Here is a 27,454-nt window from a genome sequence, read left to right on the forward strand (position 1 = left end):
ATACTATCTTAATGGGGAAAGGGGAGGGAGGAAGCCAGTTATGGGAGGTTACCAGGGAAAGCACAGTAAATAAGGGCAAAGTTTGCTATGCAGGTTTAAGTCAGTGTTTTCCCCCCATTGGTCAGATTGTCTTGCGATTTTGTGTTCAGCTTTACTGAGGTATAATTGACAAATCATAAGGCATTTAAAGTACACAGGTGATGGTTTGATACACATACACATTGTGAAGATTCCCCCCTGGAGTGAGTTAACACACCCATCGCCTCACAGAGTTACCTGTTTTGTGTGTGAAAACATTTAAGTTCTACTCTCTCTGCAGATTTCAGTTGCCCAAAACAGTGTTATGGACTATACGCTCCCACGTTGTTTATCAGATCTTCAGACCTCATTCATCCTGAAACTGAAAGTTCATACCCTCTTCCCAGCCTCTCCCTGCGGACCCTGGCAACCACTTTTCTACTTTGTTTCTATTTACAGAGGTGTAATTTGCCAATTTAAGGTAAGTTACAGACAGCTTGAGAGAAAAGAGAAAAGAAAATGTTACCTTAACTCTGGAAAACAAAACAGACAAGAACTGGTAATACTGGGGCGCCTGGGTGGCACAGTGGTTAAGCGTCTGCCTTCGGCTCAGGGCGTGATCCCGGCGTTATGGGATCGAGCCCCACATCAGGCTCCTCCGCTATGAGCCTGCTTCTTCCTCTCCCACTCCCCCGGCTTGTGTTCCCTCTCTCGCTGGCTGTCTCTCTCTCTGTCAAATAAATAAATAAAATCTTAAAAAAAAAAAAAAAGAACTGGTAATACCACGCGGAGGCAGAAAAATACCACCCATCTATAACATACATATATAAACATATATAAACCACACAGACAGACACAAAAAGAGATCTTACAGCTTTCATTCTAAAATTTTAGCTGAGACACATACGATACTACAAAGCTCATCAGTTTATAAAAGAACAGTTGGGGGCGCCTGGGTGGCTCAGTCAGTTAAGTGTCTGCCTTTGGCTCAGGTCAGGATCCCAGGGTCCCAGGGTCGAGCCCTGCATTGGGCTCCCTGCTCGGCGGGGAGTCTGCTTCTTTCTCTCCCTCTGCTCCTATCCGCCCCCCCCCGCCCCGTGCTTACTCACGCTCTCTTTCAAATAAATAAAGTCTTTTTTAAAATTTTTTAAAAATAAAAGAACAATTGGATCCACATGGTGTTTCCGACAGATGGAGTATGTTAAGGTTACCTGCTGTTCCATATGATAGATGTCTTTGTGATGTGTCCCCCAGAATCACAGAACCCACCACCTAGACCTGCGTACACGCAGGCAGCCTAAGGAATGATGTTTGTGGGACTCATGCTGTGTGACTAACCTTGGGAGCCTGGTTATTTGAAATATATGATCTGACCTCCAGGTCAAAACTGGCCCTTCTGTTCTGGATGCCAAGAGCTACAAATCTTGTCTCATATCCCACCCTGCCCCAGGCTGGGCTGGTCCCCCGGAATAGAATCTGGGAGGGGAGGCAGATACAGCCCAGATGCCTTAAAAATATAAAAACATGGTAACATAAAAACACAGCTCGTTCCAAACTGCACATAGACGAACAAGTGTTTACCTTCAAACCCTGTCATTTGTCCTATAAATATGGCCCTCATGGGGATGGTCAGTTGGAAGTCTCACCTGAGGGGAGGACACTGCCCAGGCCTCTCAACTGGGACTCCAGCCTGGCCGTCTCCACGGGGCCACCCCAGCTGATGCGGTTGGACGTTGTCAGTACCTGATTTGATGGAACTTTGCCTTATTCTCATTTATTGCCTGCTTTTACCCTCATCTATGTGTAGATTCCTTTCCTCTTCTGTTTCTACTAGGTTTCTATAATAAAAATAACTTTTTCTTTTCTTTTCAAAACCAAAACATGGCTGTCATAAATCTTTTGTTCAGAACACCTGCTCAGATGGCCAAAGCCTTTTACTAATATCTGTGGAAGAACTTTTAGGATTTTTCATTTGCCTAGCTTCCAAAGAGCTCCTTTTTCTTTTTCAGCCTCAGGTAATTCCTTTTGGAGGTCCCTGTGTTCCTAGGAGGTCCGTGGTGGAAGATAAGGGGCCAGAAGTTTTGGTGACTCTAGAGAGCTGAGCAGCTGAAGTGGGGAGGGAAACATCTGGAAGGGATGGACAGAGGGATGGAGGGGGCGAGGGCTGAAGGGGGACGGATCAAAGGATTCCTGGGAACTGGAAGATCGAAGGGGTCATGAGGACAAAGAGGGGCAGAAACAACAAGGAGGAGCCAGTTTGGGGGGATCTTAACTTTCCAAAAGAGGCCAAAGAAATCCTCAACGACACCACACCAACAAGGATGTGGACAGAGTTGATGGTGCATAGAGTCAGCAGGAGTTTGCGAAGGGGGTTTCAGTTGACTGAGAAGTCCCCACGTGAGGAACAGGATCAAAAAAAACAGGTATTAAAAAATAGTTCCTATCAGGGGCGCCTGGGTGGCGCAGCGGTTAAGCGTCTGCCTTTGGCTCAGGGAGTGATCCCGGCGTTATGGGATCGAGCCCCACATCAGGCTCCTCCATTGTGAGCCTGCTTCTTCCTCTCCCACTCCCCCTGCTTGTGTTCCCTCTCTCACTGGCTGTCTCTATCTCTGTCGAATAAATTTAAAAAAAAAAAAAAGTTCCTATCAGGCTCTGAGTACCAACTTCCAATTAGGCCAACTTCTGATCATAGAACTCTTAAAAAAAAATTATTTCACAGGCACCTGGATGGCTCAATCTGTTATGGGATTAGCTCTTGATTTTGGCTCAGGTCATGATCTCAGGGGTGTGAGATCGAGCCCTGCATCAGGCTCCATGCTCAGCGGGGAGTCAGTCTGCTTAAGATTCTCTCTCTCCCTCTCCCTTTGCCCCTCCCCGGCTCACACCCTCTCTGTCTTTCTCAAATAAATAAATAAATCTGTACAAAAAAACCCTTCAAATAACATCAGATTTCAGCTGAGGTAAATAGTAAATATTTCTGGCAGTATTAAACTCCTTTTTTTTTTTTTGTAAGTATTTTTTATCCTCTTTCTTTTAAACCAAAGATATACGTACCATCCTTCCTGGTACAAAGAGGGAGATACCTCACACGTGGAGATTTCATTTATAACTGTAAATTGCCCTTAAAAAAGGATAACTAATTCCCAATTTTCAGAGCTTCTCTTTCCTGTGTCTTCTGTTTCTCAAAAATAATTAGCTGAAAGTAATCCTTATGCCAAAGAGCCTTATTTTGGGGTTGATTTATTCTGCAACCCTTCACAGGCCAAGGTGATGAGATATTGAGGGTGGAGGATAAAGAACTAAGTCGTACATCAAGGGTGGCAGATTTTCACTCACCCTACCAGCAGGATTCTGTGTTAGCAAGAACCTTTCCAAAAACCAGACTCAACACACCAAGGACAGAGCTGGAGGTGAGATGGAGACTTCAGGGCTTAGAGGGGCCTGAATAAGTTGAGATCAAGGAGAACGTCTTTGTCACTGGTCAGATGCTTCTCCCAGAACGCTGGTGAGTTATTTATTTAAGACATTCTCACTGCTTAAAAGGAAACGCCTGAAATCAGGAATCTAGAGCTGAGGACACAGGGCTGCTTGGTGCCTAGGGGCTCTGGGAGGAGCTTCTGAGGCTCTGGGAGTCCTCCCTGCCCCCACCCCACCCGGTGTCCCACCAGGGCTGCTGTGGAGCACGTGAGCCCCAGTACAGAACGCTTATAGCCATATTCATGCTGACTGCTCAGTTTTGAAATAGTCTGTGATCTTCTCCCCTAGAATCAGGATTCAGTTGTGAGGATTCAATGCATGAGTATCTGAAAAGCTCTTAGAACTCTGCCTGGCACCCATAAACACGGAAATATAAGCTATGCCTAAATAGAAAACCTCTGAAACACTGTGTACCACATTCAGGCCAGTTATTTGTGGGGCATGACGTTTGGGAAAGGTAATTTCACATAATACATTTCTTAATTTTTTTGTAATTAAAGGCGATACAGTAATTAGACCTTGCCTATAGAAGACGATGGTGATGATGATGATGTGGCCCAGTAACCATGTGGATGGTCCAGCATCGTGGTTAAGGTACAAGTACTAAGGGGTCATTTCTCCTGGTTTGAGTCCTGGCTTTGTAAGTCCCAAGCTACGGTATCTTGAGTTATTTTCCCGCTCTATCACTCTGAGTTTTGTCCCTGGGAACTGCGGATGGGATATTACCTTGCAAATTGCATTGTGAAGCCCAGAAACGTTAATGCATGGAAAACACTTAGAACTGCCCCAGGCACACAGCAAATTCTCCATCCTTACTAGCTAATATCAGCAAGTCATCTGTGATCTTTTCGCACATCCTCAATCCTTGAGGAGAACGTGGGCTGGGATTTTTATACCAATGGGGGGTCATAGGATCGTAATTAGTATTCCACTGGGGTTTTGTTGTTGCTGTTTTATTTTGCTCTGGTGTTTGGTGGGTTGTTTTTTGTGTGTGTGGGAGGGAGTTTGTTTGCTTCTTTGCAGTTTTTAGTTAGGTTTTAAAACACACACAGAAGTAGACCAGTAACGAACTTCCCTGTGCCCTTCATATGGTTTGTTTCGTTTTTTTAAAGATTTCATTTATTTATTTGTCAGAGAGAGAGAGAGCACAAGCAGGGGGAGCAGCAGACAGAGGGAGAAGTAGGCTCCCCGCTGAGCAAGGAGCCCGACGTGGGACTCAATCCCAGGACCCTGGAATCCTACCTGAGCCAAAGGCGGACCCTTAAACAACTGAGCCCCACCCAGGCATCCCAACAAGGAAGTTCTTTAGTTCTAATTGAAGAAAGTTATTTCCAAAGGTATTCTTTGTTTTGAAAAAATAAGGAAGTGAACAGACTAGTGATAGAGTTGGAAGTCTGTCGTGAATTTAGGCAGAAGTGTAAAAAGAAAGAATTTTGAGGTGGGGCAAAATTGAAATTATCCCAGAAGAAGCCCTGAATAAAGTGAAAGAACTTAATAAAACCCAAACTGTTAACTGGGAAGCATTAAATCAAGTGGCAAAAAATCTGACCATAACAGAAAATGCTCGTTCCTCATTCTTATCCCCTTGATGATAACCATGTCTGGGAAAACCTACCCAACTTCCAACAAGAAGCACCTGTAACCCTTGGCCTGAGAGCCTTCTCTGACTTCAAAACCTGCTCTGCCCCCACACAGGGCGGCTTGTACAAGCCCAGAAATTCATACCCTCCCTGGGAGCAGCCCTCAACCAATGACTGACAGGAATGAGGGAGAAAGACCACAACTCTCATATACCTCCCCTAGATAACTCAGAAATAGTACACCCTGTCAACCCACAACCCCCTGCAGGGTTAAGTGCTGGTTGCCCTCAGTGACATGTTGCCAGGCAATCCACCCATCACTGGCTTCTTTCCTCTCTGGTCTCAATCTCCCCTCCCCTGGTACACTGTGGCATCACATCACTAAGACGCTCATTGAGGGAACTGTGATGTGCTGGGGGAGAAGGAGGCGTTGACTTACACACTGTCTGAGCGACTGAGAGAGGGAAGTAAAAATGGCAGTTCTGGGGAATGTGGAGTTGGTTGTTGCTTTCCACTACCACCAGAGTACTGAGGGAAGAAAATGACAGAATCAGGTCAGCCAGCTATTGACTTGGGGCATGGTGTGAAGTCAGAAGACCTCTTCAGTGCTTTTAAGGAAATCCTTACCGCCTTCAGGAGGGTAGCCCAGGACAGACTGTGCTGAACATCACGTGAGTGAGCAGAGCAGAGTGACAAGAAGTCCTAATCCATAGCCTGGTAGATATCCTTCCCTGATAGGGAAGGTGTAGGACCCTGAGACTTGGGATGGGGACATTTGGTACATGGGATTGGAAATCCTGAACCCCCAGATTCCCATGAACCCCCCTCCCAAATTCCTACGCTTCCTTCTTACTGGAAGATAGCAGTTCCCTTTGCCTGGACACCAGCACAGCCCTTACATTGCAAGATGATGCTTGTTCTCCTCAGGACCTACATTCCTTAGTTGCTTCTAGATTGATAACTAGGTTCAAGTACGCACCTGGGGGAAATATTTTCCTTCATTTAGAAAAGGAATTATTAACCAGGAAAATTACAGATCTACCTAATATGTATGCCAGGAACCGAGAAAACATGCCTGAGCATGGTGCAGGACTGGGGATGGTGTTACGGAACACAGAAGGCTGGATAAGAAAGAATATATATTATAAAGGGGCACTGTCCCACCACTCAAATTTAACAACCCAGCAAGGACACCTAGAGCCAGTCTTAATAAAACTGTTGGGATGGTTTGTTGAAAACTAGAAAAAAAGATGCCTTGAGGTAAATAAAATTTATTTACTACTCTGCTTTGTCAGAACAGTTAAAAAAAAAGTGGGGGGGGGAGATTGGATGGGGTTAGAGGCTCAGAGAGATGGGCTTGCTCAAAAGAATATGACTATTATGATTTATTAAAACAGTCAGGAATGTGCTAGTAATGAGGATACTGGCCTCATGGAGAAGCTCAGAAGTGGTTGTATGCTAGGGGCGCCTGGGTGGCACAGTCGTTAAGCGTCTGCCTTTGGCTCAGGGCGTGATCCCAGGTCCCTGGGATCGAGCCCCACATCAGGCTCCTCTGCTGGGAGCCTGCTTCTTCCTCTCCCACTCCCCCTGCTTGTGTTCCCTCTCTCGCTGGCTGTCTTTCTCTGTCAAATAAATAAATAAAATCTATTAAAAAAAAAAAGTGGTTGTATGCTAAAAGCCAGGGATGATGGTGGGGATACAGTTACGAGACAGGGCTTCCTAGTGCCAAGAGGAAGTAGTGGAGCCTGGGAGGCAGCACTTAATTAGCATAGGCAGGACATACGTGATCGCCATAATGGCAACGAAGTCAACATGGCAGATGGGAGCCTGACAGGCAGGAAGCTGAGACAGAGGCTAGTAGAGCCTCTAGCTCCTTACAGCAAGAGAGACAGGCAGTCACTGAAGATGTGTTTGACCTTTATCATCAAAAGTGATCAAGACAAGTGAGCCAAAGGCTGTCAGCTACGGCCATGGAAGATCACAACCCACCCCCTGGTTCCCAGGCCTGTATCCGGAATCTCAGACCCACTTCCAATCATTTTAGGGGGAGGAAATGCCCATCATGCCACAGCAAGCGTAAACAATAGTGATTTCCCTGACCTGTTCTCAAAGGGACCTGTGGACATTCATCTGAGTTACTGCACGTCAGACGAATGGAAATACTCAGATCTCCTGAGGACTGTTGAATGCAGAGTCTGGGCCGGCACAACTACAACAGCCCAAATGCACTCATGCCTCAACCTCTCTGGAAATTCACTGATGAGGTCATCAAAGTCCATACTTCTAGCAACGTCATTTTCGATCCATGTAATTGAAACTTGTCAAGTCACTCTTGGCAAATTCAGTATCACAAATAATTTTTGGTAATTGTAAGTTTTGAGAACTGTTGCTAGAGTTGTGACATGTATTTTATAGGCTTTGACAGCATTGGATTCACTATGATAAATTATTCCATGACGAAAATGGTAGTACAACCAGAACTGATAATCTGCAGAAGAATTTTCTAAAAAAATTTAACTCTTTGTACTAGTCAATTCTGTGTTAAGTCTGAATTTGGTTTTAAATGTAAAGTTATGCAATGGCCTTTTGATGGTTTGATGATTCTCCTGATCCATCTCTGTTGGGACAGCCAGTTCAACCACAGTGCAGGCCAGATGTCCTCGTGGGAGCAGTTCTCAACTAATGCTTGATAGGTAGATAAATGTCCCAACCTCCTCCTGCCTCAGGTGCAACAACTTTGAAGTATGTTTTATGCTGTCTGCAGCAATAAACTCCAGTGCCTTCACTTGGTAACCTGGGATTGGCTTCCTGCCCTTCTGGTCCCACTTCTACTCCCTCACCCGTGTTTCCTGGAATCACCTCCCAGCACAAGCACCTGGATTTATGCTATCACAGGGTCTACTTTTAAGGAGATTCAACAACTTAAAGTCAGGCAACAGCTTAAATCTGGCCCAAGGAATAAAAGGAATTCCTTGATTTTCAAGTTCTCAATAAAAAAACAGCTCAGCAAAAGCCTGGGGGAAAAAACCCTCTTCCTCCCCGCTGAGAAACTATTTGTCACAGCCTTGTCACAGGTGTGACCACAGAGCTGAGGATGTTAAAAGCAAACGAAATATTATGTATTTGTATTGTGCCTGGGTAAGAAAGTAGAGAGTAAAGCCATCATGCACCAACCCGATTGGTCATGATTCTCCTAGTGCAGCAGCTGGGTTGGGGGCCACTGACCGTCACAGACTTTCAGACCATTGGTCAGGAAACATTTTCTGTAAAGGGACTAATAATAAATACTTCCAGCTTTGAGGGCCACACAATCTGTCACAACTGCTCAACTCTGCCACTGCAACTTGAAAGCAGCCACAGACACGAGTGTAGCTAGGTTCCAACAAGGCTTTATTGATGGACACTGAAACTTGAACTTCATGTAATTTCCACATGTCACAAAATATTGTTCTTTTGCTTTTGTTCAACTATTTAAAAATGCAAAACCCCCCTCTGATTTTTTTGTATAAAAGCAAGTCATGAGCCAAATTTGGCCCCTGCTGTGGGCCACTGACATGTACTTTCAATAATGCTGTTGATTATGGCTCCCCTCCAACCCCAACACACATACTACATTGTAAGCCCTTGTGAAGCTTGAGAGCTTCCCGGAACCTCTCACTGTCGTTTTTCATGACACCTATCCAGGATATGGACAGAATTTCCCAACATTTCTCCCTGTTTGCCTAGGCTGTCCTGTTCCCATCTCCCAACCTCAATCACCCTCTTCCGGGAAGAACTCCTTAATATGAGTGCTATGAGCCAGGAATTCTTGGGCCACGTTAATTCCTGGGCAAGGTTACCACATCATGAGTGTGCTGTCCTCAGGGGCCTGTCCACCTCAGCTTAGACAAGGGTGGCCCCTAGTGGGGAGCCTGACAATCTAGTGGTTAATAACAAAAGCTGGTTTCCAGTCTGCGCTTGTGCTCATCTGAGGCAGCCTTCTCCTTTGGAGAAGAGGGGACCAGCAGGGCCAAATTCAAAACAGTCTTGGATGTGAGACTTGGATGTGAGACATGGGTCACCACCTCTCCCAGACTCCTAATCAAGATAATCAGGAACTACCGGCTGAGTACATAAATTTGTTAAATAAACAAAGTGCAAACATTTAAGACAAACTCAGTTGTTGAGGATATAAATCTTTGTACATATTAGTCTCTCTTCCTGGAAATATTTCCAACCCTTCTACCTCTTCTCTGGCTAAATAACCCTTATCTTTCCCATCTCAATTTATAGGTCACTTCTCTGGGAAGTCTCCCTTCCCTGATGCAAGACTAGATTAGGTCTTCCACCACGCAATCACAAATACCGTGTGTCTCCATCACACACATAAAAATAGAGAGCAATTACTAGTTTAATTATCAGTTGGTAAGGGTCAAGAGAGTCTCTCTCTCTTTTCTCATCCCCCAGCCCTCGCACCATGCCCCCTAAATTCTTTTAACAGCCGCAGTGGTAAACAAGAACTTCATTCTGATTGTAATTCTGTACAGATCGCTGTGTCACACAGAATCCAAACAAGTTTAATGTGTTCTTCTGAGAACTTTTAACCATGTGCTAGTTATTCCCAAATAGTAAAATTTTACAAGAACCATCTTAGAATTAATCATGTCATATTTCTCTAGCAAAATCATGCAGGTGCAGCAAGTAACAAACCGAATTAAACCCCTTCTACTTCTGTGCAAGGTGGAAATACACACGCTTGGATCGGCTTTTCAACATCCATTTTTCTCAAATAAATAAGTCATTTCAATGAAGAGCTTGGATAATCTTGACAGCTACCCTTTAATAGCTACATGATAATTTGACCTCCAAAGGACAAAAATATCATAGCAATGAATGAATATGCTTTAGAGAAACTGCTGCAATCCATATCATTTGGGGAAAGAAATAACTATATTCTTAAAATACTAAGTAAAGTAATTTAATAGATATACATCTCTTATTATGGGGACAGTCTATCTATCAGTCTAAGATAGACTCTACCAAGAAAGCACAAAAACATAAGCCTATAAGTAATGAGTAATTGTATTGAAATTTGCAAAGTTCAGATTCTAGAACCTACTTCTCTGGTTATTAATGTGAATACTCAGAAGCCCCGCCAGAGCTCAAAAAGGCAGTTTCCCAGTTTCAACAATAGTTGTGCCCTGCTGGCCAGCACGGGCTTTCGGGTCTCCCTTTTCCTTGGTGCCAAATGTGCCCTGTCAAGTCTTGTGGAACAAGACTGTCAATTAGGTTCCAGCAACTGCAAAGTTTTCGACGAAGATGCGTTTCCATGAGTTCCACTTTCTGCACTGGGGAATTGCAGAAAGACTGAATAAATAGAAGGACAAGCACTAGTGGCTGGCTCAGCTCTGCTTTGGACTGCCCCCCCGTGGAGCAGGATCACGAGGACTTCTCAAATTGACACTCTCTTCACCTGCATCTCTTTGGCACCGTTTGCAGACCCTAATTTTCACTGTCTTATGAAAGAAGGAATCAGGAAGATGGATTTCACTTCAGCAGGTATCCACCTCTACACCTTACTTTTGACATATTCTTTCAGTATTGGTTTGCTGGGGACGCCATAACAAAAGTGAGTTTTGGGTGAACACAAGGCAGCCCATAACAATTGTGTTCAGAGTGAATTTCAGACATGGAACCCATCAGGCAGCCAAGAGGTGGCTCCTACTTCCCATCTTTGAAAACCATCAGAAAAGGGTCATCATGCTTTTTGATCAAAGTCCTTTGTCTTCCCAAATATATTTTAAATCGACCAATGTTCAGGATTGTTTTGGGAGGGGTGGTTCTCATTCTTTTTCTCCTTTTTTATTTACCAGCATCATCACTTGCTTCAAAATCGGGTCCTCCCTGGTGAACACTCCCACATTCTCCGGTCTCTGTGAATGTCCCTCCACTACCTTGAAGGGTGCACCGGGCAGATCAGATATCTTAGCAAGAAAGGCCTCACACACATGGTTACACTTTTTCTCAAGTGGCTGAAATTCCTTTTCAGATTGGGCAGAACTTCTGAAGCTTTCTGGGGACACTGACACAGACCGAGTAAGCCTTGTGGGCTCCTGTCAGAGCCCCTGGAGGTGTTCGCCTCCTCACCATGGGGGGGGGTAAAGTGACATGTGTCTTTGGATTTGCTGAGCTGTCAGTATCCTCACCACGATGGTTTCTCCCATTTCCTTTTTGGTTCCAAAGGTCCCTTGTTATCAAGTCTTTTGTGTGAGAGGGAATGATTAATTTAGGGTGGCTACCACAGAGACCCAGAACAAAACAAAGAAGACAGGACCCAGTTCTCCCACAGCCCTGCCTATTCCCTCTTGTGCTCTGGGGCCTCCCATGAGGTCAAATCATCTACCCCGCACTCACCAGACATGCGCGAAGGACCCACTGGGTGCCGGTGCTGGACGTGTCCGTTCTTGAGGAGGCGAAGCTGGTGTTGCTGCTTCAGCTCAAGCTGGCTGCCACCCGCACCAGGAGGACCGCTCAGGGGCGCCGAAGCTGTGGGATCTTGGCCAAGTAAAGAAAGCTCTCTAGGTTCCCCTTTTCTCCTCTGTGAAACAGGATACAATTGAACTGATTTCACGGGGCTGGATGAGGATGAATAAAAGCATGCATGAGGGGCACCTGGGGGGTTCAGCAGGTTAATCACCCAACTCTTGATTTTGGCTCAGGTCATGATCTCGAGTTGTGAAATCGAGCCCTGTGTTGGGCTCCACGCTGGGGAGAGGAGCCCGCTTAGGATTCTCTCTCTCCCTCTCCCTCTGCCCCTCCTATCTCCCTCTCTCTCCCTCTCTAGCAAAAAACAAAGAGCATGTATGAAAGTACTTAGCTCAGTGACTGCTGCAGAGAAATCTCTGGACCTATACTAGAAAGCACTGTCTTCGTAGACAGTGTTTATTTAGACGGTTATTGATGATTCCCATAGTAACAACAGTACCAGCAACTAATGCTTGACGCAGCGCTCACTTCCCCGCCTGGGACCACTCTGCATACTTTATGCACAGGAATTCACTTTATTCTGAGCACTTGTAATCCCTGTTTTCAACGAGACAGATGTGATCTGCCCAGAGCCCTGTGGCTAGCAAGGCATAAAGGCAGGATTTGGGCCAGATGGTGAGGCCCCAGAATCCAGGCTCTTAGCCCCAATGTTGGGCTGTCACCCCACTTGGCTCCCTGTGCTATTGTGATTTATAGGAAGAAATATTTGGTCTTCCTCCCATTCCTGGCAAAAAGTCCCTAAAACCTGGGGAATTTCCTAAATGCCGAGAAGGGTTAAGATTGCTTTTGTTATGTTAGTGGGGTGACTTTTGAACACACCTTAGGGTTGGCCAGGGGAGCCAAATAGTTGCTTAGAGGGTTGGAACTTTCAGTCACATCCCTTGAACCCCAGGGAGATTGAATCAATCACCAATGGCCAATGATCTGATCCATCGTGCCTAACGTAATGAAGCCTCCATAAAAGCCCAAAAGGATGAGGTTTGGAGAGCTTCCAGGGTCCTGGTGAACCCCTGGCGATATGGGGAAAGCAGCACTTGACGAGGGCCTGGATCTCCTCGCCCCTTCCCCATGCCTCGGCCTATGTAGCTCTTTCGTCTGGCTGCTCCTGAGTCATATCCTCTGTATTCAACCAGTGATCTAGTGACTAAATGGGTTTTCTGAGTTCCGTGTGCCGCTTTAGCAAATGAATTGAAACCAAGGAGAAGAACATGGGCACTTCTGAACTAACTATAGCTGCTCGTCAGAAGCCCAGGTGACAATCTGGACTCGTGATTGGTGTGAAGGGGGGTTGGGACAGAGCCTTGTGGGACTGAGCCCTTCACCTGTGACTCTGAACCTATCTCCAGGTAGGTAGTGTCAGACTTCAGTTGAATTGCGGGTCACCCAACTAGTATCAGAACACTGCTTGGTGAACCCACATACAGGGTGACCAGAATGTCAGAAGTGAAGTGTTGTGTGTGGACAGGAGAAACACAGGAGGAGGAGTATGGGATTTTTCTTTCTATTCCTCAGACCTGATAATCTTGCTCAGTTTTAACTGCAGTATTGATCCCTTCACGGAGCAACTGCTCCCTGGGTCGTGGTCGGCCGGGGTGAAGCACGGCGACACCCACACAGACACGTGGATAAAGACTCTGTCCTCCAGAAAGACATAAAAACAAATGCAGTAGAGACCGGAACAAAGTGAGACGTCAGGAAGGAGGTGAGCAAAGGTACTGGATGTGGAGGCCCTGGCTGAGAATGGGGAGCTGAGAGGGTGCCCGGAGAGCACAGAGGGTCTCTGAAGACACGAAGCTAGAAAGGCAGTTTGGGGTCAAACGGAAAGATCTTGAATATTAGACTTTAAAACATGGGTTTTATTTTGCACTGATGATTTTGTTTGTTTTTGTTTTTGTTTTTTTTTAAAGATTTTATTTATTTATGTGACAGAGAGACAGCCAGTGAGAGAGGGAACACAGCAGGGGAGTGAGAGAGGAAGAAGCAGGCTCCCAGCGGAGGAGCCCGATGTGGGACTCGATCCCGGAATGCCGGGATCACGCCCTGAGCTGAAGGCAGACGCTTTAACGACTGTGCTACCCAGGCGCCCCTGCACTGATGATTTTGAACTAGGCCTGATGCAATCGGGACCCCAGCTTAGGACGATGGCCCTAGCAGTGTTCCAGAAAGAAGTTAGGCCGGAGGGGAAGTGCATCAGACGCAGGGACACCAATCAGGAGGCAACTCGATGTTCGAACTCAGCATTTTAATGTGTAAAAAGCTTAGAACCTGTGATTTAACGATTCTGCGCTTGATTACATCCCTGATGTCAAACCAAACCTTGTTTCGTATGTTTAAAAATATGAATATGTGTTTGAAGACACGTAGAGGAAAATGTCCACTACTTTGCATGTTGGGTAACAGAGGGTATCTATTGCCTTTTTCCTAATTTGCAGGTATTGTTTAAAATTTTGCAAGTGAGGGGTGCCTGGGTGGCTCAGTCAGTTAAGCATCTGGCTTCGGCTCAAGTCAAGATCCCAGGGTCCTGGGATCAAGCCCCACCTCTGGCTCCCTGCTCCGCGGGGAGTCTGCTTCTCCTTCTGCCCCTCCCCCACTTGTGCTCACTCTCTCTCTCAAATAGATATATGAACTCTTTAAAGAAAATAAGTAAAAGGAAAAAAAAGAAAAAGAAAATAAAAATTTTCAAGTGAGCAGGTATTATTTTTATATTCAGAAAAATTATGTTTTTATTTTTTTCAAATAACATTTTCTTTTTCCACAGAAACCCATTTACTCACTAGGTTACTGGCAGCGTCTAGAGAAGTCACAGGCCAGGGTGCTGTGAGTGGCTGTGTAAGTTGACTGGTAACTGTGGCAACAGGAAGGCAGCGAACGCCGTGTTCTCGAACCTGGCTCCAGAGACCCCTTGGCTGCCGCTCCCGTGGGATTAGCCTGAGGAGCACTGGCCCCGAGACAAACTGTGGACTGGAAGTCAGTTGGGGCCTTTTCTCTTCCTTTTTAGGGACTCCAAGTTCTTACGCCACTTGTCACCCTCCCCCCTCCGCTCCCCTGACCCAGACTCGTAATATGTCATGCATTCCAAGTGTTTTACTGAAGGATAGCATAAATACAGAAAAGTATGACACGTGATTTTTTTTTTTACGATGCTTTTAAGCTTGTCTTGTACCATCCCTGACCTCCTCCAACAAAACTTACATTAAAAGAAAATTAAAGGGCGTCTGGCTGGCTCCGTGGGTAGAGCACACGACTCTTGATCTCAGGATCATGAGTTCAAGCCCAACGTCGAGTGCAGAACTTCCTTAAAGTAAATAAATGAATAAAATTACATCAAAAGAAAATTAAAGCATCACCCACCCTGCATTTTCCTCTCCAAAGCCCAGTTCATCCGCCCATTTATTCTCCCATGAAACCCCCACGTGGAATGTTCGCTTCATCCGGGTGTGGCTGGGCCAGGTTTGCAAAGAGGGGTGGGTCTTCAAAGAAACTGCAGGCCCAAACAATGACAAGACAATGGGGATGGACCATGTCAGGGGAATTCGCAGGAGCGGGGGCTGGGAGGACAGAGGCCAAGAACAACAGAGGCTCCGGTGGGAGACGGTGCCAGAGGGTTCTGAGAGGGGGTGATGCTTGAGGTGGGTCTTAAATACAGTCTGCAGGAAGGGCAATCCATGCAGAGAGACAGCATGTTCAAGTCCCCTAGGACTGGGAGAGTAGGGCACATCCGGGTTATGACAAGCTATGTGGTTTGATGGTGCCTGGCTGGGTACAACCTCTCTAAGATGCTGACAGACACCACGCTTACAAACCACACCAGTGGCCACACTAATGAACATTCTGCCACATGCCGGATCTTGCACTGCATTCCTCTCCGTTCTGTCTCCCACAGTCTGTTGACTTAAACCATGTTGAGCTGGACCTGGCTCCCAACCTGGCCCACTCTCTGTGTAGACAGGACCTCCAGGGAGCTCCAGAGTGTCCTGGCTTGGAGGAAGGAATCTATTATTCCACCAGGTGCCTGAGTGGCTGCTGGGCATGGAAGCCGGAAGGTGTGACAAGTAACTTCAGGAAGCAAAGCTAGCTGGTGTCCATATCCTGGGTAAGGCCATGCTAGGAAGTCGCAGATGGTCCAACACATGAGGTCCAAGAGAGCCAGGGAGCAAAGCTGACACATAAAGAATAGGGTCGGGATGCCTAGTGGCTCAGTCAGGTAAGTGTCTGCCTTCCACTCTGGTCATGATCCCAGAGTCCCAGGATCAAGCCCCACATTGGGCTCCCTGCTCAGCGGGGAGTCTGCTTCTCCCTCTGCCCCTCACCCCACTCGTGCTCTCTCTCTCAAAAATAAAAAATAAAATAAAATAAAATAAAAAGTTAAAAAAAAAAGAAAATAGAAAAGGATCGACAACAGAGAACAATAATCTAGTCCCTGGATATGTATTAAGCATCTTTTATACGCCAAGCCCTGGGCCAGGGGCTGAAGATCCGACCACGAGCAGAGTTAGTCCGTCCCTGCTGTGGCTGCTGTGGGTACCCACAGCATGGCGGGTCTGTTGTGAAAGCCAGTGGCCTTCCTGCTTAGGCCACGGGGTGTCTGCTCTGGCTGGCCAGGTTGTGCCCCAATGCTTATGTATTTTTAATGCCGTCTTTGGTCCCTGGCCTTGTTTTTAACAAATGTATAATTACAAAGGGAAAAAAGGAAAAAAACCAAAAAACTCTGAACCCGACCTAGATTGGGACTGTTGGTCAGGGAGAGCTTCCCAGAGGGAAAGACGCTGGAGCTGAGATCCAGAATGTGAGCTGGAGATCATTGGCGGACACGGAAGGTTAGCACATTCTGAGCCATGGGCAGAGCCAGACCGTTTTGTGGATAGAGTTTGGTTGAATCTCTCAGAGGACATGGTGGGGGAACTGAGAGCTGGAAAGGCTTCTGAGCTGGTTTGGGAATCAGAGCCTACTAAGGTCTGAATGTTTGTGTCGCCCCAAAATTCCCCTGTTGAAATCCTGCTGCTTAAAGTAAGGGCTTGGGTAGGTGGGGCCTTTGGGGTGCTTCGACCGGCGGGGAAGGCAGCGCCCTCCTGGCTGGGATCGTGCCTCCTGGAAGAGCGCGGGAGAGCCCCTTAGCGCCCCGAGCATGTGAGCCTGGCAGCACGGCGCGAGCCTCTGAACCGGGCAAAGAGGGTCCTCCCCAGAGCAGCACGGTGCTGGTGCCTTGCCCTTGCCAGCCTCCAGAACTACGGCAAAGAAACATCTGCTGTTGGCAAGCTCCCCAAGGCTGTAGTACTTGGTGGTAGCCGCCCAGACGGACTAAGACGGTACCTTTTTGGTGGGGCAGGAGGGACTGGTGGGATTCACGGAACAGGGGGGGGGCTCCGACCGCTAACGGCAGAAGTGCAGGGACAGCAGCTCAGCACTGCTGTCTACACCAAGCTTAGAACGAATGTGCACAGCAGTCCATCCAGCTGTGTGCACACGGGCAAAAATGGTCACCTCGGGCTGCAGCAGCCGTGGCACCACTGGGTCCCCACCAGCACTGCCCTTCCCCCTGGACAGTCTGTGTCCTTGGCCGCATCTCCGGTTTACCTCTCCCCTGAAGGGGAGCCTCCTTCACGTGCACCTGACGGGGGTGAGCTTTATGTCATGTGTCTGCGTCCCAGCTTCCAGGGCTGCTGGGAAAGCAGGCTGCTAGCTTCTTTCCTGGGGAAGTGGGACTTGAAAGGTAGGAAAGCCCCCTCCCCCCGCCCCCCGGTGTGCCGGAGACCTGTTGTTGAGCCTGGAGGTATCCTTTTCTAAGATTGGGCACCGCTGGAGCCTCCATTGTCCTGTTTCTTATCTATGAAACAGAGCCACTTAAGACAAAATAAAACACCATTTGTCTGGCAATACTTCCACTCGGGACCAGCTACATAATTTGCAGGGCCCACTGAAAAATGCACATACTGGGCTGCTTGCTCAAAAATTTAGAATTTAAAGACAGAGCCATAAGAGCATTAGACCAAGCTGGGCCCTTCTGAGCGTGAGTCCCTGTGCACCTGCAGGGAACACATGCCTTTGAGGCTGGTGCTGCTTCCTCCTTCCTCTGCAGCCAGTAGGGTTGTTTGGTATGAACAGTTGTCTAATCTAGTGTTGCTAGACACAACGGAAGAGAGGGAACTCAAATTATATTCTTTATAACACAATATCTAGTAAGGTCTGGGTCCTTCTAGAAACCTATTAGAGTTCATTTGGAAGGCATCACACAGGAACCTACACAGGGAAAAAGAAATGATGAAACTCCAAGGTTGAATTGAGAAGAAGAGTTGCTTTGGCAAGGGTGTTCATCCTTCCCGTCTGAATAACAACGCCCTGTCGCTTGTTATGGGATGTGGTTTGTCATGGTGGGTGAACTGGGGCAGGATTTTGAAACATTACAGATGTTTCCTTCCTCGCTTCCTTCCTTCTTTCCTTCCTCCCTAGCCCCCTCCTCCTCCCTTCCTTCCTCCCTCCCTCTCTTTTTGCTTTCTTTTTTTCTTTCTTCTTTTTTTCTTCTTTTTTTTTTCCTTTCCTTTTCTTCTTTCTTTCTTTCTTTCTTCTTTCTTTCTTTCTTTCTTTTTCTTTCTTTCTTTCTTTCTTTTTCTTTCTTTCTTTCAACCTTGGTCGAATATATCCTTTGAAGCTAAAGTAAGACGTCCATAGGCCGATAGTCCATGCCAAAGGCTACAAGTGTTTATACAAGGTTTATATAAAAAGAGAAAACATCCCAAAATTCAGCCATCACTACCAGGCTTCTCCAGAACCCCATAGGACCTTAGCTAGTAAAAGAGAAAGCTGGAAATTGTTAATACCCATGCTCATATGCATGGAGGACTCTAGTGCGTGTAAATGTGTTGTTTTGGTTTGGTTTGGGGGGGGTAAATTTTATTTATTTATTTATTTATTTATTTATTTATTTATTTATTTATTTAAGAGAGAGAGTGCGCACATGAGAAGGAGTGCACGAACAGTGGGGAGGGACAGAGGAAGAGGGAAAAGCAGACTTCCCTCTGAGCAGGAGCCCTGACACATGGGGCTCGATCCCAGGACCCTGGGATCATGACCTGAGCCCAAGGCAGATGCTTAACCAACTAAGCCACCCAGGTGCCCCTAGATGCCATGGAAGTGTACGTCTAATTTCTGCCTACAGTGCTCAGGTGGCCTTCTACCAATTGAATGATATTCCATTCCTACAGATAAACCAAACCATATGAAGACATGTCCCTATTATTGGACATTGTGAGTTTCTCCCCTCCCCCCATTATATATAACCATTAAATGGACAACTTTTTTAAAAATTAAATTATATATTTATTTGACAGAAAGAGTGGGGGGAGGGGCAGAGGGAAAGGAAGAGGGAGAAGCAGACTCCCCACTGAGCGGGGAGCCTGAGGAGGGGCTCAATCCCAGGACCCTGAGATCATGACTTGAGCCAAAGTCACACTTAACTGACTGAGCCACCCAGGCGCTCCTAAACAACCATCACTACGCATAAATCTTTGCGTGCCAAATATATATGTATACACTTATATAGTGTGTATATATCTTAAGCTATCAATAAGCACGCAGTGTGGCCCGCTGAGGATAAAGGAAAATGCAGAATAAATACAAAATTTAGTTCTATTAGAATTTCCTAAAAATATTTTTTATACAGCAATAGTCTGGGTATCAATGCTTTATACCATTATGAAATAAGAAGCTAATAACTCACTTCAATTCTAATGCAGCAATGTTAACCTGTTCAATAGGACTAAAATGATTTTCTTGTCTCTGAAATCCGGAGCACCCGTATCATTAAAAACCCCTCTCAGGACATCGTTTTCCCAGCAGGAAGCTTCATGAAACAATGGAATCACCTGATATGCACAGAACAAGAAGGATGAATGTGCAAAGGGCAGGCTTGGGGGGGGAGCTGGTTAGGGCCACACAGCAGAGCTTCCAGTTACATTTGAACAGCTGAAGCCAGAGCCACTAAGAGAAGAAGGATATGGCTGGCACCATGTTCTGCCCAGAGAGGTGGGACTCCTCTTTGAGCAGATGCTGCTGCCCTGCAAATCAAAAAGGAAAGAAAGAAAATTTCAGTATTGGTGTGTGGCGCCTACTTTCAAAAATAGACAGACACGCACACTGCGGAAAAAATGAAATAGTACAGAAAGTATAAGGTGAAAAGTAAAAGTGCCTTGGACTCCCCATCCTTTCTTTTTTTTTTTTTTAAGATTTTATGAATTTATTTCAGAGAGGGGGAGAGAGAGAGTCCGAGCAAGCATGAGTGGGGGGAGGAGGAGAGGAAGAAGCAGACTCCCCGCTGAGGACCCTGGGATCATGACCTGAGCTGAAGGCAGACGCTTAACCATCTGAGCCACCCGGGCGCCCCATAGACTCCCCATTCTTACGTTCCACAGAGAATCATTGTCGACGGTTTGAGTCGGCTTTCAAGGAATGTGACCCCTATACTTAAGTTGTGTATACACCTACACACACCTTCACGTGCCCTTTTATCTAAGCACAAATGGAATCTGCAACTTTTTTCACCTAACATCAGATTTTGGACATATATCCATATTGTACATATTAGTTACTTCATTCTTTCTTACGGACGAATCCTTACCGTATGAACATACCGTAAAGGTAGCTAAGCTAACCTCCCTGCTGACAGACATTGTATCACTGGAGTTTAACTAGTGAGGAAAAACCTATCTTGACATTAAGACACTGAGAGAGGGAGGACCTGGCCAAAAAATGGTCTCTGTCCATAGCAGAAAGAGTCTGATCACTAACTGGATTTTTTAAAACAGAAATTACTGAGTTTTTAAAAACCAATTAAAAGATACATTTCTTAAAATCGTGAAACAGTCTAATGTTGGCTTGGAAATTTATCCCGTGGTTTTGGACTCCACTGAGTGCTGGTCACCCCTTTTTTGTTTATATTTATTGCAGCATTATTAACAATTGCCAGGATACAGAAGCAACCTAAGTGTCCATCCATAGACAAATGGAGAAGGAGGATGTGGTACGTACACACACACACACACACACACACACACAGAGGAATATTACACAGCCATAAGAAGGGATGAGAGTTTTATCATTTTCAACAACCCAGATGGACCTAGAGGGTATTATCCTAAGTGAAATAAGTCAGACTGAGAAAGACAAATACCATATGATTCACTCATATGTGAAACCTCACAAGAAAAAAAAGGCACAACATAGGGAATATAGTCAATGATACTGTAATAGACTTACCTGGTAACAGATAAGTCTACTACACTTGTGAGTACAGCTTAATATATAAGCCTACTGAATGACTATGCTGTGCACCAGAAACTAATCTAACATTGTGTGCCAACTAAACTCAAAAGATATTTTTTTAATAAAAACAAAATAAAGGAGGGGCATCTGGGTGGCTCAGCCTGTTAAGCGTCTCCCATTGGCTTAGGTCATGGTCTCGGGGTCCTGGGATCAAGCCCCCTGTTGGGTTCCCTGATCAGCGGGGAGTCTGCTTCTCCCTCTCTCCTCCCCCCGCCCACGGCTCGTGCTCTCTCTCTTTCTCTCTCTCAAATAAATAAGTAAAATCTTTAAAACAAAACAAAATAAAATAAAAGGAATCTTAGGCAGCCCACACGTTTGCGCTAGGGCTCCTCCTGCTGGACATTTTCTACAATTGCACTTCTGATTCCGTTAATATCTCACTTGATTTACTCAAAATTGATTTTTTTAATTCAAAATAATTAACAAATACAAGGGTATATTTATGATTATTATAGTTTAAAAGATTTTTTAAAGGTTTGTTTATTTACTGTAGAGAGGGACAGAGAGAGCGCGGAGGTGCAGAAGGAGAGGGAGAAGGAGAGCAGCACATCCGGTACTGAGCATGGAGCCCAACGCAGGGCTCGATCTTACAACGCTGTGATCCTGACCTGAGCTGAAATCAAGCGCTACATGCTTAACTGACTGAGCCACCCACGCACCCCTATGTTTATTCTTTTAGAAAAATAAAATATTACAGAAGGAAACACATTATACATAATGAGGGTCTCCATCCTTTTCCAGTTCTCACTCCCCTTCCTAGAACTAACCCCTGATAGAGCTCATGTCCTCAGACCTACTTCATCATTGATGTCCATTATCAGGCACGAATAGAAACATACAGTTTTCTTTTCCTTTTCTTTTCACGACTGGGTTCATGTTCTAGGCCTTTATTTGTCACATTTTAACTTAAACTTTTCCTGTCTCTGTGAGGTTGTGCTTGAGGGCAGCTTTCATGCAAAGAAAAAAAACACTATTTGCAATTACTTTGGCTTAAAAAATTAATTCTAGCTATTAAACGTATAAATTCAAAAACTTGATTTCCCCATACATTTCTCTATTTAATTTATGAATCATATTTTTCTATTTAAAACCCGGGGCGGGGGGGAGTGCCTGGCTGGCTCAGTTGCTAGAGATGTGACTCTAGATGTCAGGGTTGTGAGTTCAAGTCCCATGTTGGGGCTAAAGCTTACTTTAAAAAAATTAGGGACCTCTGATAATAACTTTTATTACAAGTAATCTCTGCCCAACATGGGGCTTGAACTCATCAGCCCGATATCCAGAGTCACATGTTCTGCGGACTGAACCAGCAGGTGCCCCTGATAATAACTTGTAAGGGAGGTTCATTCTCATTCAAATTTCCTTGAATATTTTTAACTCAGGTTATTTTGGGCTAAGTTATTTTAAATTTATCTTTTCAAATGGTACATTTTCTTTTTAAAGTACTTCAAATGACTTTAAATGAGCAAAACCTTCTCAAATACTTCATTCTAGTAAATCGAATAAGTGTATAAAATTTAATCTTCATTCTCTTAAACATTCCATTTCTGGCTAAAAACTCAGTAAAATCTAAGTAGCTATCTTATTGAAAAATAACTTTCAACTAAAAATCCCAAGTCTGATATATTTGGAATCACAGGGCTATTGCAACAGCTATTTTTATATGCTAAATTCTGTAAAATGTTGCAAATGAATTAAATATAAAAAATGTAAGTCGTTCCCAAACTTACCACAGAACTATTAATAATATGAGTTGGATTTATATAAACAGCTGTTTGTTCCATTCTAAACCTTTGCAGATTAAAAGTCCTTTACTCCATTATTCCTAAGCAAGCAGAGGTTGGAATTCCCACTTCTGTGTCCTGGGGTGTGTTGGGGGAGGAGGGACAATGCATTTTGGACACAGAATTTGGGCCAAGATGAGAGATTGGACCTTTCTCCTTGACCCTGACTGACAAAATGAGTCCTTATTGAAATAACGTGAGTACGTCTGTTTTCTCATACCCTCACCAATTCTGTAGATTATCATTGTACTGAGTTTTTGGCCAAAACTAGAGCCTGCAAGCCTTTAAGTTTGTTTTCTACATATTTTTTCACTTTAATTGTTCACAAGAATTTTTCCATATTGCTGTACGATTATCCTATCACCGCCCCCCCCAGTTTTATGGAGATATAATCTACATACATTATCTACATTCTATTCCATCCAGTAAATGTAATCCTTTGACGTAACCATTCACTTCTCATTAGATATTTAGGTCCAGCTCCCAATGCTCACACTTTGGATTCAGTATTATAAAGAATGCTTTGATGAAAATCTTTGAGCACATAGATTGTGCCCACATTCTGAATCGTTTCTTTAAAAGCGAGTACCGTAAGTACCTTAAGGTCTGACTTAGACCAAAGATTGCGAATATTTTTATTATTCCTAATACATATTGTCAAATTGTTCTCCCGAAGCAATTTACAAACTTACAATGGCATCAAGCATTGAATAACACTTTGAAAAAAATTTTTTTTGCTATTTTTGGCTAAGGTATGTCCAAGATATTGAGGCGAAAACTGCACCTCATTATATTTGTATCTCATTATTACTAGAAAGATGAAATCATTCTCCATAGTTGCCAGTTGGGGATCATCTCTTGCAAATCGTCCATCAATATTCTTAGCTAAGTTGTTTTAAAAAAGAGATCAGTAGGGGCGCCTGGGTGGCACAGCGGTTAAGCGTCTGCCTTCGGCTCAGGAAGTGATCCCGGGCGTTGTGGGCTCGAGCCCCACATCAGGCTCCTCCGCTATGAGCCTGCTTCTTCCTCTCCCACTCCCCCTGCTTGTGTTCCCTCTCTCGCTGGCTGTCTCTATCTCTGTCAAATAAATAAATAAAATCTTTAAAAAAAAAAGAGAGAGATCAGTAAAATTCCTTCTGGGGCAATGAAAGTGGAAGAAAACCTGGCAGAGCGTGAAAGAGGGTTTTATTCTTGACAGTCAGTGGAATGGGGAAAGAACTGTTATACATAAATCTTTTCAACAATCGCTGGAAGAATGCCCAGACAAAGTAAAGAGTAGATCAGGTACTTTAAATTCCTTCCTTATCTGCTGTGGTGTGAACCACGGTGACATTTTGAGGCAGTGTGGTTTAGTGGGGAAAGCAAGAACTTGACACACAAACTTGGCTTCTGTTTCTGGCTCTAGCCAGCCCTGAGTGACTAGGAGATCGCTTAACCCCTTCAGCATCGCTGATGGGGATCGAGTTGCCCACCTTTCAGGAATGTGGTTGGAAGGAAACAAGATGATGACTCCAGACTGCCGGGCTGGAAGCCTGACATGTCCAAAGTCCCTGGAAAGTTCTGAGGACAGGTAAGGAGAGCCACCCTCATTCACCTGACACCCCCCGCAGTAGAGGAGGTAAACTGAGGCACAGGGGGGCCAGGGTGTCACCACCTGCCTGTTTCAGGAATGGCCATGTAGGGTGCCATGGTTTCACAAATAGAAATTTTGCATAATCTGTATCATATAAAGTTGACAGTCTGCTTAAGGGGACAAGGAGTAAAAACATAAAGACTTAAGTTATGCTGTAACACTATGGATATCTACCTCTCCAGGCCTTCTGAGGTCCTCAGCTCACCGGATTGCCTGTCCTATGAAATCCTCCCAACAATCCTACTCCCCTTTCCTCCACCTAAGTGACCTATTGGTTTCTGTTTCTTGCAATCAAAATCTGGAACTTATCTATATACGACCACCAGACACATCTCCAACTCTTGCAGGACATTTGTCATTCCTTTCGGCTGCCTGGCCGAATTGAGACAGACTCATTAGGGTCTACGCAGTAATCCAGGCGGGCGATGACCAGGCTGGTCCCAGTAGGTGACTGCATAGTCCTTCCTTCTCTCTCTTTCTGTGTCTGTCTCTCTCTCTCTCTCTAATGGGCTAGTTATACAAATGAACAAAACAGTCTATGTAACACACACAGCACAATGTCTGATTAGTACCCTTCCCCTCGTGGATGGAAGAATGGGTCCTCTGGACATGAGGGAGCTCCCACTATGTGCCAACCGCGGCAGCACGGCAGGCTCTGCTCGGCCAACACGGCAGGAGTTCAGCTCGCTTGGGCATATGTTCTCCAAACCTGCACCGACCTAGCAGCTCAGAGAGACGGAGAAGCGCAGAAGCACAGACCTTACTCGGCAGCCAGGTTATTTTAGGGCATGGGTGTTAAATCAAACTGCCGTTCATCAGCGTTCCGTCAATGGTAAGGCCTGGTTATCTTGGGGCAGCAAGGAGGCTGGATCAGACTTCTACTTACAAATTCAAGGCACAGTCAGGATGGGTGCTGTGGTCCACACACTGTAAGAGCTTCACTGGTCTACAGAATGAAAAGAAAGAACATTCAAGGAATTATTTAAGTGACTCTCACTCATCAAACATTTATGGTGTGCCTGCAAAGTACTGGGGCTACAAAGTCTCTGACCTTAGAGAACACACAAACTATTTCCTTTTTTTTTTTTTAAGATTTTATTTATGTATTTGAGAGAGAGAAAACGAGCATAAACAGGGGGAGTGGCAGGGAGAGGGAGAAGTAGACTCCCCGCTGAGCAGGGCGCCCGATGTGGGGCTCGATCCCAGGACCCTGGGATCATGACCTGAGCCGAAGGCAGCCGTTTAACCGACTGAGCCACCCAGGTGCCCCCCATACAAACTTTCTTTTTAAAAATATTAGCCAGCATTTATTGAGCACTTACTATGTACCAAGAAATCTGATTATGGATTTTACATAGACTATGTCACTGAATCCTCTCAACGACCAAATGGAGCAGGTATTACCATCTCCAATAGACAGCTGCGAACACTGATCAGAGTGTCTTGCCCAAGTACACACTGTAGCAGCTGTGGAGCTGAACTTGAACATTGCAGGCTCACGCCAGAGCCCAAGCATGGGACCACTTCCGTAAGGATGGACAGTCTTGCTTGGAAAATCCTCTTGATGAGGTCTTTGGTGAGAAAGTCGGATTTGAAGCGCACAGGTGATGGCTATGCCCAGGTTTCAGCAAAGAAGCTGCACCGGTAAGCAGCTCTGTGCAGTAGAGGGAAAAGATGCAGAGTCCCAGGAGGGCAGGGAAAGCAGGAGTGAAGAGAGGAGCTGGGGGCGGGGGGGCCCGGGTGGCTCAGTCAGTTAAGTGTCTGCCTTCGGCTCAGGTCATGATCCCAGGCTGCTGGGATCAAGCCCCGCATGGGGCTCCTTGCTCAGCTCCTCTCTGCCTGTGCTTCCCTTGCTTGTGCTCTCTCTCTGACAAATAAATAAAAAAATCTTTAAAAAAAAATATAGAGGAGCCGGGTAGCTGTGGCACACGGGGCACTAAGGAGGAGGCAGGCCAACGGGGCTCTCTCCTGGCCAGGTGGCTGGAAGGGACTTTGGAAAAGCAGAAAATATGTTGTTCGCTGTATGGCTCCCCAGGACTCGCTTACTCTCTGGTAAAGTCTACACTGTGCAGGTATTTGTTATGACGATATTTTGTTGTTGCTGTTTTCTGCCCCCCACCCTCAAAGTCATTGGGTTTCACGGAGTCTGGCTCAATACAGAGCTCACAGAAATCAACCAGGAGGCAAGAGCGGCTCTGAAAAGAGAAGACCCGGACAAAATGTGCAAGAATCTTGGGGAGAACTCCTGATGGCCACAGGACAGAGGACCATGTCACCTGAATTTTGTGGGGCAAGAGGTTGTCAGTTACACCTCGGTTGGAGTTCAGTGTGTTAACCATGGTCACTCTCCCATGGTTAGCCTCTCGTTATCTCCTCTGTGCTCCCAGGAGCTTTACAAAACCCGAGATGAACACCAGAGCCCATGGGCAGTAAAGAAGTGGGAGAGGGGGAGCTGAGCCAGGCTTGCCAGGGAAGAGCCCTTAAGGGCAGCACAGGTGGGGACAACACTAGAGCAAGTGAAAGCAGACTGAGTCCCTGGGGACAGCCGTGAGCAGGGAAGGAGACCTGGGCTCTGGCCTCAGTCACCACACTTGACCTGATGACGTACAAAGACAGCCTCCTCGAAGGAGTTCCTGGGCCAAAGCAAAGTGGTCCCAAATGCAGAATTTTTAGGCACAATTTTCTCCATCATTGAGCTGCTTTAGCAAAGAACTGCCTTTTAAGACAGATTTATGAAAATCTGGTGCTTTCTTGTGGTGATGAGCACCCGGTGTTGTACTGAAATGTGGAATCACTATATTGTTCACCTGAAACTAGTATTGCACTGAATGTTAACTAACTGCAATTTGAATAAAGACTTAAAAAAATAAAATCCGGTGCTTAAAGAAAGGAAGGGTCCTATAGTAGAAAGAAAAAAGCATCCTTCAAAGCCATACAATGCTGGGTTCCAAAGTCAGCTCTGTCACTGAGTGGTGACCTTGGAAAACTTACTTCATCTCTCTGACCCTTAATTTACCCATCCACGGAAAAGGGATATTTATATAAAGCTTAACAACAGACACAAGCAATCTAAGACAAGTCTAGAGAGAGATTACTATTGCGGGCAGGCAGGAAGGCCGGAAGGG

The 27,454-nt window shown here is 45.5% G+C and overlaps 1 protein-coding gene across 5 annotated transcripts in view; it reads right to left on the reverse strand.

Moving 5' to 3' along the window:
- Nucleotides 1-11,452: 11,452 nt before the first annotated feature.
- BST1 (bone marrow stromal cell antigen 1) overlaps nt 11,453-27,454 on the reverse strand; it is a 32,176-nt gene continuing 16,174 nt past the window's right edge. For 2 of the 5 annotated variants that reach the window (XM_087864265.1, XM_045771377.2), the window contains 2 exons: nt 25,216-25,275; nt 18,891-19,651 (listed from right to left, as the gene is read on the reverse strand). In XM_087864265.1, coding sequence (XP_087720391.1) covers nt 19,546-19,651; nt 25,216-25,275 — 166 coding nt within the window. In that variant the 3' untranslated portion in view covers nt 18,891-19,545. Of the gene's footprint in view, nt 11,653-14,678; nt 14,896-18,890; nt 19,652-19,798; nt 23,774-25,215; nt 25,276-27,454 lie in introns of those variants that run through there. The other 3 variants (XR_015725583.1, XM_087864264.1, XM_087864263.1) reach the window with 3 other exon arrangements.

Source organism: Ursus americanus, chromosome 8 (assembly GCF_024610735.1).
Source record: "Ursus americanus isolate L20-20 chromosome 8, mUrsAme1.1.p, whole genome shotgun sequence".
Lineage (NCBI taxonomy): Eukaryota > Metazoa > Chordata > Mammalia > Carnivora > Ursidae > Ursus > Ursus americanus.